General features: G+C 39.3%; 1 protein-coding gene across 1 annotated transcript; it reads left to right on the plus strand.

Moving 5' to 3' along the window:
• Positions 1-3,549: 3,549 nt before the first annotated feature.
• On the plus strand, positions 3,550-14,821 carry LOC147848514 (protein NUCLEAR FUSION DEFECTIVE 4-like). Its single transcript, XM_087338384.1, has 3 exons — positions 3,550-3,883; positions 4,723-5,756; positions 14,176-14,821. Exons 1-3 carry the CDS (start codon positions 3,569-3,571, stop codon positions 14,630-14,632), a joined length of 1,806 nt encoding a protein of 601 aa, XP_087194510.1. The 5' UTR covers positions 3,550-3,568; the 3' UTR covers positions 14,633-14,821.
• Positions 14,822-16,269: the final 1,448 nt, after the last annotated feature.

Here is a 16,269-nt window from a genome sequence, read left to right on the forward strand (position 1 = left end):
TCAAGCCTCAAGGACTTTGAATGTGATTTGAAGAATGTTAAGACGAAGAAGACCCAACAACAATGCTTTCCAATGCATCTTTGAGCTCAAAAATATCTCCATTCATTCTAGTGCATTGAATGAACTTTGATAGCAAGGCACAAGACAACTAATAAAAACTATGGACAAGTATTAAAATCCTTTGATAACACTCAGGAAATAGCAAAAGTATTCTCGCTAATTTTTAAAATATCAAATGTTCACTAGAGTTGGGACGATGAAAAGGGATTTCTAGACAGATATAAAGAAAGAAATACAAAGAACATGCATATTTACATCGAGTGGACGCTTTCTAGACATGTGTGTGTGTGTGTGTGTGTGTGTGTGTGTGTGTGAGAGAGAGAGAGAGAGAGAGAGAAAGAGAGAGAGAGAGAGATTAACCCTATGCTTTATCGGTCCATTTTTGCCTTTGCAACTTTTCTTGTTTGTATTTGATTCGGTGCTTTTGAAACAATTGGTGCACATGCAATGATGTTTTCCACATCAACAACGTGGTGATGTGAATCATAGTTGCCATTAGAAGAGTTTTTTGTACATCAATTTTCCGTGTAGCAATTGATGTGCTATGATCTATTGGCACAGGAAGAAACCATTATTTGTTATATTGTTCTACAATAGTGTAAGGGTTCTAGCTAGGTCCTTGATGATATATATTGGCAACCAATTTTCTATTTTGTTGTCTCATGTTGTACTTTGACATGTTTTCCAAGAAAAAGAAATAGATGCTAGTGCTTATTGGAGTTTGACATGTTGTACTTAATAACAATGTTTTTGCAATATCCTAAAAGACATAACATAAATACATGCATAGGAAACTTTGTAGAAAACAACTATTGGGGGAATTCATTTCTAGTATGTTATATGAGACGCATGTAAAAGCATATTGTTTATTGCAATGATGAGAAAGAAAGAAGAAGTAAGGATATTAACGACTTCTAAGACCAAATTTGGCCCATGAGACAATTAATTACAATAATGGGTATATGTACCCAATCATCGAAAATAAAAAGACAAAAGATGAATATGTCTATTTTATACCAACCTCAAAGATTCCAATGTGGAATGTGAGTCCGAAATATGTTATATATCCAATTGTTTGGGCTTATGTGAGTTGTGGGCTATATGAGTGAGGCAAAGTAACGCCAATGGCCCAACGTTCTTCCAATTGGTGTGGGAGTCACACCATGTCTTTCAATATAGCTTATATATTGCGCCTTTCAAGTTCCATGATAGAGATACCCAAACATTGTTGATCCTCGACTTGGATGACACAATGCAATTTCCTAAATTCTTCTTGAAATAGAAAGAGTGGCATCTACCTTCGAAGTCATCGTTTACAATACATCAACAAACGCAATGTTACTCTCACCCCCCTCTCACATAATTGGTATAGCTCACTATATGTTGTCAAAGAAAATATTCAATTTCTTGAGAGAGAGAGAGAGAGAGAGAGAGAGAGAGAGAGATATTAGAATGGTGATGATATTTATTTTATTCCCCGTTGTGTTGTATAGGAGAGAGAGAGAGTGTGTGTGTGTGTGTGTGTGTGTGTGTGTGTGTGTGTGTGTTTGAGATGGATAGGGGTCTTGAGTCTTGACTCTCACTCGTACTTAAAGACCACATGATATACATATTTTGAACAAGGGCGGCAACATCCAAGAAGCTGTTGTTGCCGAAAAGATTTTGCTTTTTGTGTAGACTAATCGTCATCATACTATATAGACATCATCATCATGACCATACCAAAGAAGATAATAGTAACTTTAACGTAGCAATATCAAAGTAATAATAGAACAAGTATATATACACACATACATACATATGCTGCTAATACTTCATTGGGGAAATGATCAAAATGTGATTAGGTTTGATTATAAACTCAAAAAGCAAATTGACTTCTGAATGTTAGAGGGGATGGGGGAATAATATATTATACATATTGATAATCAAGAACTACATTACTACCAAATGCTAAATATAAGACTTAATAACTAATTAATTGTCGAAAAAAGATTCTTACTTTTCATGAATTGTGTTCCTCGTTAGAGTTTGGCATGTGGTTTGGAGCTCAAATTTTCATGCCATTAGGAGCTCAAGTTCCACTTGGCATTTATATATACGTGAAAAACCAAGGGTACATTTTCAAATTTTCTATGCACATAACAAATACTTTCTAGGTTAAAACTAAGATGGTTATAACATGTGAGGATGTTAAAGGTGTGCGATTGGATCTATATCACGAGACTTTATTTCCATGCCCCAATGATGTAACCCCACAATGTGAGTGAGTTCCATTGGGTTCCTCCCTACACCTTACCTTGTGAACCTCACGTCAAACAGTTTCTACATGGGGGTCTTGGTAGATGCCCTCTTTGGAAGCTCATGGTCCCATAACTCAATAAGGTTTCCTCACCGCAAGATGTGAGCCATGGCCACGTGCTTAGACTAGTCCATATTTTGGAACCAACGATGGAGGGCCGCGTGTCGTCAGCACGCCTCTCCACTATGTTTCGGGCCAGCTAGCGAGTGTGAACGCGGCCCGGGCTTAGAAGTATGATAGAGTTCCGGGGTACTATGCGATGGATCGGATCGCATTAAAAATGCTTACACATGTGGGTCAATGAGCAGGCGTCCGTGAAACGTCATCATGGGGTGCCCAATGAGATGATGTCATGCCCATAATTCTTTAAGCAAAGGGTTTCCCTAGTACCTAGTACCCAGTACCTACCCACAAACAGTGAGAGAGTACGTGAAAGTGAGAGTGACAGAGTTCTCTACATTATACATTAATCTTGTTCGGTCCATGACTGTAATTGAAATTCCCCAATCGCATAGAGCCAATCGAATTCTGTATAATAAGCTGCTGCCTGATTGTCTGAGTATTCACGAGGGCAATCGATAGATCCATCATCAAGGATCTGCGAGGTCTGATTATAATTTGTTCAGCCAGGCCAATTGATCGTTATGACTAGGTCGTCCATCAATTATTAGATCGATCCTCCTCCTCACCTTTCCTATTGATCCATCATCATCATCATCATCATCATCATCATCCTCACCTCGATTCATACTGATCCATCATCATTGCCATCACCACCATTCATACTGATCCTTCATCATTGCCATCCATCAACACCATTCATACTCTAATTCTAACTCGCTCTGCCAGAAAATTATATCGCCTGATTCATCATCTTCACCAACTGGATCATTTCCAAAAAAGCTCCCCCCCCCCCGCCAATCTGAAAGAAATAAACCATTAAAAAAATTGTTCTTTTTTGGAAGAAAAGACACCAATCTTGGAGGATCAAAAATCCATGTCCTCAAACAAAAAGCTCGACGATCAGTTCAATAAATATGCAAAATTAAGCTCTCAACGCAGTCCAAAGGCTTTAAAAAAAAAAAAAAAAGCTCAAAAAAGGTAGGATTTTAACTCTTGAAGTCTGATTAATAATCTGAGTTACACAAGAGTGAAGTAAACATCTGAGGCGAGAGAGAGAGAGAGAGAGAGATCTACGAAACGAGATATATGGAGGGAGGGAATTTCGTGAGGAGATGGACAGGTTTTGTGGCAGCCATGTGGCTCATGATATTCTCAGGTTCCTACGGATTTGCGAACTACTCCACAGCGCTGAAGGCGGTGATGGGGATAAGCCAGGCGCAGCTCAACCGCCTGAGCGTGGCCAAGGACTTGGGAGACTCGTTGGGCGTGGTGGCTGGGATCCTGTCCAACCATCTGCCACCGTCCGCCCTTCTCTGCATTGGGGCCACTGTCGCTCTCTTCGGCTATGGCCTCCTCTTCCTTGTCATCTCCCAAACCATCCAGCCCTTGCCCTATTGGATGGTAAATCAATCAACTCCACTGTTACAACAACACCACCACCACTTTTATCATTTCATATCCATCACACCACTTGATTCACTCTCTGCATTCCATATGTGGTACATACATTCATACATACATATGTGATGGATATGAAATGATAAAAGTGTTGTTGTTGTTGTTGTTGTTGTTGTTGTAACAGTTCACTCTCTGCATTCCGTATGTGGTACATTCATTCATTCATACATACATATAAGTTAAATGGAGTTTGGATCGATGATGGATTCGATCGTTAGGAGAGGAAGGCAGATCAGATCCACTGGCTCAATCCCATGGATCCATTAGTTGAACATCCAGTCCATATAATTTGTGCATATAAATCGATTCAATTATTATATGCACAATCATCTTACATCTGTGCTACAGTTCAGTAGAAATTACCAACTTATATTCTGGATCTATCATGCATTATCATCATGGATTGGTTCCATCATGCATCATGCATCATTATCCTGGATTGGTTCTATCATGCATCATGGATTGGTTCCATCATCATGCATCATCATGCATCATCATGCATCCTCATAACAACTCATCTATGTCATCGTCCTTGTGTTGGTTCAATGAACTGTACTGTATATGTATAACAATTGGATCTATCATCTTCATCTAATGTTATATATACCATGGCACTTTCTTTCCATAATGAACTTTTTTTTTTTGACAGTAGTAGCTACATAGTAAAACAATGTTGAATCAATAATTAGGACAATTTTGTGTAACTAACTGAAACAAACTAGTTATGTATATAATTTGGGAATTGGATAATATAATGTGGATGAAAATTGCTGCTGCATCAGATGTTCTTGGTGAGCATGACGGCTGGCAATGCCATCTCGTGGATGAACGCGTCCGTGTTCACGGTGGCGGTCCGGAACTTCCCTCGCAACCGGGGTCCCGTGGTCGGCCTCTTCAAGGCCTACATGGGGCTGTCGGCCGCGCTCTACTCCAACCTGTGCGAGAGGTTCTTCGACAGCTCCTCCTCCATGTTCGTGCTCATGCTCCTCGTGCTCGTCCCGTCCTTCACCCTCGCGACCGCCCTCTTCTTCCAGACCGTGCCCCCATCGGACACCGAGCGCGAGGAGAACCTCGAGCGCCGGGCCGTGGCCGCCTTCACGGGCATCGCCATGTGCCTCGCCTCCTACATCATCCTCCAAGCCTTCGTGCCCGTCCTCACCGACAACCCCATCCTCCAGAACCTACTCTTCGTGTTGCTCGCCGCCCCCGCTGCCGTCCCCTTCTTCTTGTACTTCCAAATGAAGAGGCTCACAAGCCGAGATCATGACCATTCCGCCGATCATCGTCAACATTATGCCCCGGCCGATCAAGGTGTGAAACCAAAACTTATCGGCGATGCTACTAGTAGTGATGAACCGGAAAGTCATCACGACGACAACTATCACGAAAAGAACGACAACATTAATAATAGTTACGTCAAATCAGATTTGGAGAAAGACAGATTGACAAAGCCTTTTTTGGACAATGACAATGATGATGGAAAAGCTAAAGGAAATGCATTAACTAGTGACATTAGCTATTACAAGTCAAGAGGGTGTTGTTGCCATATGATCAATTGTGCACATGAATTGTCCCTTGTGTCTCATGGGCTAGGAGAGGACATCTCCACTCTCTCTCTCCTCCAGACATGGCATTACTATGTGCTCTATTTTGCCCTCTTTTGTGGAGCCGGATCTGGCATGGCATTTGTCAACAACTTGGGTCAAGTCGCGCAATCCTTCGGGTATAGCACAACTACAACGTTCACTTCGCTCTTTAGCTTGGGCAACTTTATGGGCAGGATCCTTTCTGGCTACGTCTCTGAATACACGATAAGGTGCACCTCTTTTTCCTTTTCAATGTACCCTTTCAATATGCTATAATCTAAAGTGAATGTTTTCATTGTATTCCTACTCTCATGAAGAAAGCATCCTACTTAATGAAGAAAGTAAATGCACTTCACGAGAGAGAGAGAGAGAGAGAGAGAAAGATGGATCAATGGATTCCATTTAATATCTCCGTTTTCTTTTTTTCTTTTTTCCAAAAAAGAATATACTCCTTTAGTTAAAATATACACAAACTCGATCCCTTTCTCGGGTAGGCCGTGGAAGACTATCCTATCCTACATAAGAGATCTCGTTTATTTATCTTACACTTTCACATATGTCTCTAGCCATCCTTTCATACTCTTTACCTACATTCACTATCCCACATGCCATGTTCTTGAACCCGACAAATGATAAAAATTGAGACAACTAATCTTCCATGCCCATTTTTGTGGAAGCGTTGTTCTTGAAGTGACAATCCAACTAGGCAACATCGCTAGTAAATGTCCTCATAACCTCACCAAGGGTAAAATTTTTGTGATGTTTAATCACTATTCCCCAAGCCCATTTTTGTGGATGCTTTTTTTGTGCAAACAATCCAATTGGGCAACCAACCATAGACCTAGTAAATGTCCTCGGAACCTCACAAAGAGTAAAAATTATGGCGGCTAATATTCAGTACTCCCCCAACCCATTTCTGTGGAAGCTTCTATCCCCCATGCCTAGTTTTTGTAGAAGCTTTTATGCACGGTCAATATACAAACACATACATTGCGGAATATGTTAGAAAATGGACATTTCGGGTAAGAATTGAAAAAGAAACCTCTCTATGAGCAATTGTTTATGTGAAACTTTTGAAGCCAATTTAATGGCTTTTCTTCTATTATATTTCTTCAAAATCATTTAGCTTTCTCTTATAGTCGAAAGATGGTCTCGAAAATTTGTCATTCCCAAATATTGTACCAAGACTCTTGGGTTGCCTTCAAACACTTGTCGGTGGCATAGAGTGTTATATGAAAGCATTTGCTTTACCTTGATGTGTAATGAGATCCATGTAAGATAACCCCTATCAGTTTCATGTCACAATTGGGATCTTCGAGTTTTGTATGAAACTATTTTATTTGTAGGTTGTGAAACATTCATTTGGAGAAGTGAAATTTTTACTGATCAATACACTAAAAGGAGTCGAAACTTGAGCCCATGCCACATGGCATCAAATGACCATTGAATCCCCTTCACCACTTTAGGATCCGAGAAATTTTGAGGCTTGTTTATCACTTTGTGATATTATCTAATGTCGAATCATGTCCTTGTTTTTTGCCACAACGAACAAACTTCATTTATAAAGCGACTTTTCAAGTAGTCATATAATAAATGCAAGTTGATTTGTAGAAGAACATTATTATTTTACGAAATACGTACAAATTTCGAGCATCGTCTCACTATTTCCTATTATTTACATGAGGAGGAGAAGGACATTCAATTTTTTAGTGAATCAAAACTCTTCACGTATACAAGAGATGACAAATGTCTTGAATACTTATACATAAAGCACATGCAATAAGGCAACTTTTTCTATATTGTGACCTTTTCTAAATAAATAGAGTTACCGTAGAGCTTGGAAATGTGATAACATTCACATTTAAGATATTGTTGCAAAGTACATTTTCCTTTGGGATGTGTGAATTTGTAAAGAGAGGCACATCTTTATCATTCTAGCATATATTTGCACTTCCATAGCACTACCTAAGCATGAAACAATTGGCAATGGTTTGTAGTGCTCTAATAAAAAACATCAAAATGACCATAATGTAGCTGTATAAAATAAGTAACATCAAGTAAATTGATCCAAAACATCAAAATGACCCTAATGTAGCTCTATAAAATGAGTAGGATCAAGTAATTTTTTTTTCCAAAAAAACTACTACTTCGCATTAGTTAGCAAACAAAGTACATCAAAGACCAACAAATTTCAACAAAACTCACTTTGGTCTTCTCACCAAAGTGATCATAGTCCCCACCCCCTCATTTACAACAAAAGTATCCCATCAAATCTTTTAACATGGTCACAATCCCCCACCCCCTCATTTACAACGAAAGTATCCCATCAACTCTTTTAACATGGTAACTACCTTGTAATTGTCATATATATACGTCAAGTCAAGATAGGTTTTGAACCCACGACTTTGTCTATGTAGTCAATTAGTAATGCCATATATACGCGTCAAGTCAAAATAGGTTTCGAACCCACAACTTTGTCTATGTGGTCAATGTCATATATATACGTCAAGTCATGATGGGTTTTGAACCCACAACTTTGTATATGTAATCAATTAGTCTAGTAGATTGATCAAACATAGAATCATGATGTAAACACGAATACATATAGTCTCTTTCTGTTATTCCAGAAAGTTCTACAACTTTCTAGAAGCTCCTGCATGAAACTCCTTCTGCTTGCATGCAGAACTCCTAGATTTGTATAAATACAGGGGTTCACCTTGATCCCAATCAAGGTGAACAACCTCTTTTGTATGTCCCAAGCGGTCCGCGTCGGACCAAGGTGCTCCAAGAGTGTCACGATGATCCACTTGCTGGTCATTTTGGCGTTGCGAAAACCTTGGAGTTGATATCTCGAGGGTATTGGTGGCCACAACCATTTAAATTGGTCAAAGAGTTTGTTAAGTCATGCGACACTTGTGCTCGCTCCAAAGCATCTCATCATCGACCATATGGTCTCCTTCAACATCTCCCAATCCCCAAACATTATTGGGCCTCTCCTTCCATGGATTTCATCACTGACCTTCCCTTTGTTGGTGGCTACGACTCGGTGTTCGTCATGGCTGATCACTTCACCAAGATGGCCCATTTTGCTCCATGTGCCAAAACCATTTACGGAGAGGAGACAACCGATTTGTTTTTTTAAAATGTTGTTCGACTACATGGACTCCTGGACAATATCACTTCTGATTGGGGACCACAATTTGTTTCCAATTTCTGGCAGCGCATTCTGCAAACCTTAGGTTGTACTGTGAATCTGTCTTCAGCCTATCATCTGCAAACCGATGGATAAATGGAGCGGGTTAACCAAATCCTGGAACAGTACTTGCGGTGCTCTCTTAGCTACCAACAAGACGACTGGGTTGACCTTCTCCCACTTGCCGAGTTTGTCTACAACAACTCTCTGCATGCGTCTACGTGAGTTACTCTATTTTTCACAAACTATGGTCTCCACCCCCGTTTCAACATTTCTCTTCCCTCTGACTGTGTCAATCCTTTTGCAAAGGATGGGGCATGTCTCTTGGAGGATGTACATCTGACCTTTCCTTGGAGCTCACCCTTAGTGGCGAACACTACAAGGTGCAAGCTAACCGTCTTCGTTCAGATCCCCCCTGGTTTGAGGTGGGTGACTTTGTTTGGCTTCTCCGTCGCAATATTGCCACCACTCGTCCTTGTCCAGACCTCGATTACAAGAAGTTAGGCCCTTTCAGAATCATCGAGAAAATTGGTTCCATGGTTGTCCGCTTAGAGCTACCATCTTTCGTATTCATAATGTATTCCATGTCTCCCTTCTTGAACCTCACAATCTATCTGAAATCCCCGGTCGAAACCCTTCTCCTCCACCACCAATCTAGCTCTCAACCGGAGAAGAATATGAGGTTGACCAAATTCTCGACTCTCGTCTCTTCTGTCGCCAGCATCAATCCCCGGTCGAAACCCTTCTCCTCCACCACCAATCTAGCTCTCAACCGGAGAAGAATATGAGGTTGACCAAATTCTCAACTCTCGTCTCTTCTGTCACCAACATCAATACCATGTCCTCTAGAAAGGGTACCCGATCTCTGAAGCAACATGGGAGCTGGCACAACATCTCAAACATTTGTCAGACGTAGTTCGAGCATTTCATGAACGATATCCACAGAAACCAGGGCGGAGTTTTCAAGGGCGGCCTTAAAGGGACGATAACATATATATACGTCAAGTCAAGATGGGTTTTGAACCCACGACTTTGTCTATGTAGTCAATTAGTAATGTCATATATATACGCCAAGTCATGATGCGTTTCGAACCCACGACTTTGTCTATGTACTCAATTAGTCTAATCGATTGATGAAACATAAAATGAGATGTATGCCAATACATATAGGTTCAAGATCTCTTTCTGATGTTCCAGAAAGTTCTGGAACTTTCTAAAAGCTTCTGCATGAAACTCCCTTTGCTTGAATGCAGAACTCATGGAATCGTATAAATAAAGGGGTTCACCTTGATCCCAATCAAGGCGAACAATGCTAGTTACGGAGTCAAATATTCAGCTTCATCTATCTTCTGCTTCTCGCTCATCTCTCAGTATTCCGTTGTTTGCCCTAGCTCTGCTCTACTTTGCTCTTGCCTACCTCTGTTCTGTTCTACCTTGCTCTACCCGTGTCCGTGACAGTAAAATAGGTATACATATTTACAACTCCTGGTCACTAATGGAAGCCATTGGCGGAAACAACCATCTGGGTGCTTGGAAGCTCCATTTAGGCCCTGATGATCTGACTGACCACCATAGGAGAATTGTCGCATTTCAGTAGAAGCTTTGTTAGACTGAGCTCTTCCTGCTTCATCTGATTCCCCTTGAATCGAATCGTACTGTCCCCGCAACCAAGATACCAGGTCGAATAATATGTTTAACAACACCTCACCACTTGGGAGCTTGGGAGCTTGTGCTGTTGAAAAACAAACTTACAACACTTGGTCAAAATGTGCTAGACCGTTAAGCAAGCCACCATCATCCATATCTCCTCAAAAAATTCAGATTTTGTGCTAGGTCGAACTCCAACACATTGAAACACATTGTCAACCTGAACTATAAATCCATGACCATGGGGGTTTAACAGTTCCGCCCAGCCTTCCCCTTATTAACTTTAGCCCCTGGAAGGACCCCCATACAACTCTCCCATTCACACCGCATGCTACCATGATCTTAAGACTTTGACCCGAAATGTTAATCGTGTCTGCGCAATTCCAAAAACAGTGAGGAATCGATTCCAAAGAGTGTCCACATATATTACAACCAACCTCCCCGCCACGACACCTCAACGACTCCCCCACATGTATCGCCTTATGGCTAAGAAACCACAACCAAAGCTTTATTTTTTCTGGCATATCAAACACTCATAGTCTCCTCTAAAACGACTTCAACAAGTCATCAGATATGCCCTTATCCCTCCAGCTATTGTTAGTTTGACCAGCGGTCATTGATTTAGAGCCAATGATTTGCCTTCCTAGCTTAGTATGGTACTTGAAAAACCGTTCCAATTTGTTCGTTCCCGGTTTCTACCATCATACCTCTAGCATAAGGGCTTGTTGTCAAATATCCAGAGTTTACAATCAGTTTCTAACTTCTTGAGGTCCGAGTTTACTTGCCACTTCTTACCTTCCAACACTGCCACCCGCACTGCCAACCACTGGCCATTGTTTGTGAAAGCACTTAGGTTGCCCCACAAACAATACTCATTAGATGGGCACCTACCACAAATAATTTGTGCATCACCATCACCTACAAACCACCCAAACCATACCCCCTCTTCGTCATTCAACCTAGCTAGACCATCAACAACCTTATCTATCAACTAAGTCACCTTTTCCGGCCTGCCAATAAATAAAGTACTACCAATCTGACCCTCCCTCCTCGTCATTTTGAAAACTTCCCAGTCTCTTACTGAACTAACATTGTACCCTAACATCTACCCCCATTGCAAATATTTTTTCTGGTTACCGTCTTCGCTTCTAATCCACAGGTTCCAAAACAGTGGTCATCGGAGTTGTTCCTCCATCGTTTTCGGTTGCATTTATTGGCTATTGAATTTAATTTCACAGATAAACAAAGAAAAGGATCCCAATTTAAAATGGTTATTCAAGTTTGAAGTTCAATTTAATAGTGATGTGTTTGCGAACTAAAATTTCTCAGAGTCAAAATTAAAACAAAAACAAACAGATCCAATGGAATCAGATTATTTGGAGTTAACGTATTGCCTTTTTTGTTTGAGGAATCAAATCCAATGGATTAAACTCTTGTTCCAAACTTAAACTACAAACAAGTGCATCTAACTCTTGTTAGTTAGCTCCCCAAAAATGCAAGGAATTGAGTGAGTGACATTGATTAAACCAACACACTACATTGTACGTGCAAGTTATAAAGAACATGTTACATGAGAAGTAATACGAAAAGTGATTGCATCCTATGTTGAAAATTGAATACATAGACCTAGTGTGTCCAGAAGCCCCACATTGTAATAATGGAGTTATACATTAAATGTTTTTAGACTCACACCATACTAATTGACCTAGGCTTCAAAAATAATTTTAATGTTCTCTCTCCATGTCCCAAATGGTGGTCCATAGAGAGAATTTGATGCAATATGTTGCATTCTTTCCTACAAAATCCCCATTAACTAGTGCACTTTCCAACAAGAACATGATGCACAATGATCTACATTTCCCACATCCATGTCCCAAGTGGTGATCTATAACAAGAATTGAATGCAATAATTTGCCTTCTATCATTCAAAATCCCCATCAACTAGCACATTTTGCAACAAGAACATGATGCACAATATTGTACATTTCCTAGTATTTGGAAACACATCACAAATGTGCCATCTTATATTCACAAGAATATACAAAGCATTTGATGATATAGGCTACATATTACTTTCTCCTTTTCACTATTGAAAATGATAGTATATCAGATGATCAAAGACCATCAATAGAATCTTCTAGAAAATCAATCACGGTGACATTAATGGAGGTTGGGAGAGCTACATCCATCATGATTCATTAGTATCCATGTTCATTGACAGGAGTTGTTGAGATGGGAGTTATAGTCGTAAAAGGATCTCTAATGTAGCAACAAATGCTTCACAAAATGTCCTAAACCCTCTTATATCGTGTGGATATTAGTATTTTGATGTCACAAGTTATTATAAGGAATCTCGAGGATAGAACATTAGTGGTGCATCACTTTAGGGATCCATTATGTAGTAACAAATGAATCACAAAACACCAATACTCCTATATCGTGTGGGTATCTATATTTTGATGTCACAAACTAGTATAAGAAATCTCAAGGATAGAAAAAAAATGGTGCATAACTTTAGGGTGAACATTTCGAGCACTCTACAAACTAGTGAATGAAGATAATGTTTGTCGTTAGTGCTATCCAATTAACTCGTAATTTTGTGATTTTGACCTTCAAAGAAATGCATTTGATATACATTGCAATTTTTCTATTTGCAAATTGAACATTGATCAAATTACTAGAAGTTACATACTTAGACATTGAAATATGTTTGACATAAAAATGTTGTAATTGGTTATAGTTCAGGTTTGGATTATATTCCCGAAATTAATGGAGATTAGAGTTTGCAAAAGGCCTTTAAAATTCTGAAAGCTTTGTGATTAGAGGTCTATTGGCTTTCTACCATAGAAGTTGCTCCTACCTTATGCTAGTATGTTGACAAATGTAAATTAATTTATGGTCTATCAAGTATATATCATTTGAACTAAGCCTTTAATAAATCATTACTCAAGTGATCATTAATCTCCACATTTAACAAGCATTGTAACATAATATAGGGACTTATTTTTTACTAGGGTCCTTTCCCAACACGGCTTAACCAAGTTCTCTATTTTACGCTTTTTAATTGCATGTATGCCTTAGGGTATTAATCTGAAAATTGTTTATAAGCAATCTACAGTTTGATCAATAATTAAGTTGTCTACTTGCAAATTAGATAACTTATTATGTGTTTGAATGTTTAGGCAAGATTATTATATATGACTTGGCAACCAAAGATTGTGTTCTTAAAAGCACAATTTAAAAAATTATTCTTAAATACAACATGCGAGTGAGTGTTTAGACAACCCTAAATTGTCAGTAATGCATTAGGAGGGTGTCTTATAAAATCCCATGGTACCTTTGGTTGCCAATAACATATCTATCTTGTTTGCATTTTTGTTCAACTCGTATTTCACATCAATGTCAAGTCATAAATCCGCATTGAATTTTTTGTCAAGTTCAAGTCTTAACTACTTCTATTCTTTACCAATATTACTTGTTTAGGTTGATACTCAATCTTTCATTCTCTAGAGTAAATAGCCTTGTGGGACTAGTTTTATGTTGGCCTCAATAATATGGTAAGATTCAATATAGATCAAAAGAATAACGAGAATCCTTTCATTAACAAACTCAAAATTGTGCAATACGACCCATGAACTAGGACAAACGAAAACCATGAATAACATGATGAAAAATCAATGAATATTTCATCAAAGCACGTGCAATAAGAATGAATTAAATAGAAATACGTAATATTTGAAGATTGATGACAAACCTAATAAACTAGATTTTGTTCTAAATGTAACATTATAATGGATGTATATTTACAGGAGGTTTGGTGTGCCAAGACCAACATGGATGGGGGTGTCAAAGTTACCGATGATAGCTATGTTTTTATGGTTAGCAACGGGAAAATTGGGAGGATCATTATATGTGGGCTCATTCTTTGTGGGTCTTTGTCATGGCTCCCTTATTTCCTTAACTATCCCAACCGTGTCAGAATTATATGGCCTTAAGTTCTTTGGCACCAACTTCATGCTCACTAACACACATCTCCTTGCGGGTTCATCCATTCTTTCTGGAGTCCTTGCAGGTTATCTTTATGATCTCCATGCTTCTTCCGACACACTCGTATGTTATGGTTCTGATTGTTTTGGGACAACATTCTTCATCTATGCTTCCCTCCTCACCTTCGCACTCTTCCTTGATGCTCTCATTGCTTTCTTGAGTCGTCCCCTTTATCGCAAGGTCCAAAATTTCATCATCAACTTCATTGATAGATCATAGAAGTCCCTCATAAGTACAAGATGAAGGCCCTATAATTCTTTCAAATGCAATGATCTTTGCTATCTCAAATAGATATCATATTTATTTTGCACAATAGATCAAGAATAAGCTTGTCTAAGAAGAAGGCATTTCTTTTAAGTTTCTATAGCTTGTAGTTTATTGGTGGATCAACTTCTTTAGCTTCAAATTTGTAGTTTTTTGGTGGATCCACTTCTTTAGTTATTTAGTTTGACCTCACAATGTATCATTTGAAGTACCCCAACTTTGAAAAGAGTTTGTAAAGGCTAAATTTTGACTAGAATAATAATATTCTAGCATAGACTTAAAATTTTGCGGATAAATGTAATAAGTGCACTTTTGAGCAAACATTTTCGCTTTCTTCATAGGACAATAAATTTACAACATCATTATTTTGACTCATTATGTTTCAATCTCTATCTTAAATGTCATCTCATACATTATCCATATGTCAACACTTCATGTTTTTGTATCATATTTGCAATAGTAGACCATGCCCCTTTGTCTCTCTTTTGTAAAAGTAGTATGTATGCAAAAATAAATAAGCACCACAAGAGATCAATTGAATCAATATTCTAGTTAGCCTAGGTATATGTAGTTGTACTTGATGGGGAACCATCAAATAATAACTTGTTTCTCATACTCTTATGAAAAGGTATCGGTAGAGCTCAATAATGAGATCTGCCAAATCAATTTTTGATTGAACCTAGGTGTATTTGGAGAACCACCAAATAATGTATTCTTTCTCATACTTCAATTACTTTTACCATATCACGACAACTAGACAATACCAACGAACCTTGTGCGAGCACCGAGCACCATTATAATATAAAGAATCTTCATGGCAAGATAAGCACTCTAAGGACAATAAAACTAGATTATACGAAGAAAACTCGTCTCCTTGAGCAATGAGAACATGACGGAGAACCCGATTGCTCGCCGAAATCATATCTTCTGGTTCAACTTGGGGAAAGCAACAAAAAAGCTTTGGGAGTTCACACTTACCATGGTGTCAATGTTGTTGTGACTCCCCCCCCCCCCCCCCCTTTCCATGACCGCATAAAAGGTGATCTCTCTTTTGTCTCCACTTTGTACCTGGTGTATTGTTGGTTGGCCTTTTCTATGGGTTGGGAATGAGTTTTTAAGTAGTTGTCTAGTATGCCTTTCCTCCCAAAACAATGGGAATCACCCCAAGCTACCACCCACCCATGGAGTGATCGATCAGTAAGTCAGGGGATTGCGGGCCATGGGGTTTGTCATTCGTGGTGGTCCTTAGTTATTGTTCCACTTCGCCTCGATCCTGCATGAGTTGTGTTCCTCGATCATGTGCTTGCATGTGAACTGCCAGGCCTGATGCTCATTCGTGGTCTAAAATGGAGGTTTGTGCGATATTTTCTTTGGTCGCCCTACCTCTCGTGTAGCCCTTGCTAGCTGAGATGGAGGAGTTGTTACTTCGGTTCCTCCACTCCTAGGTTAGGGACACAAAGCATGATCGTGTCATGGCACTCAAGACTGCCTCATTCTTCTATATATATATGTATGGTTTCTACCCCCACTTGGAGAGGCCACATTTCTACCTTAGCCATGCATTGAGACAAGACAAAGACGTGCCCTCGACT

The sequence above is a fragment of the Azolla caroliniana genome, unplaced genomic scaffold (assembly GCF_043228905.1).
Source record: "Azolla caroliniana isolate FFs.n. ecotype wild unplaced genomic scaffold, voAzoCaro1.0.p SCAF_338, whole genome shotgun sequence".
Lineage (NCBI taxonomy): Eukaryota > Viridiplantae > Streptophyta > Polypodiopsida > Salviniales > Salviniaceae > Azolla > Azolla caroliniana.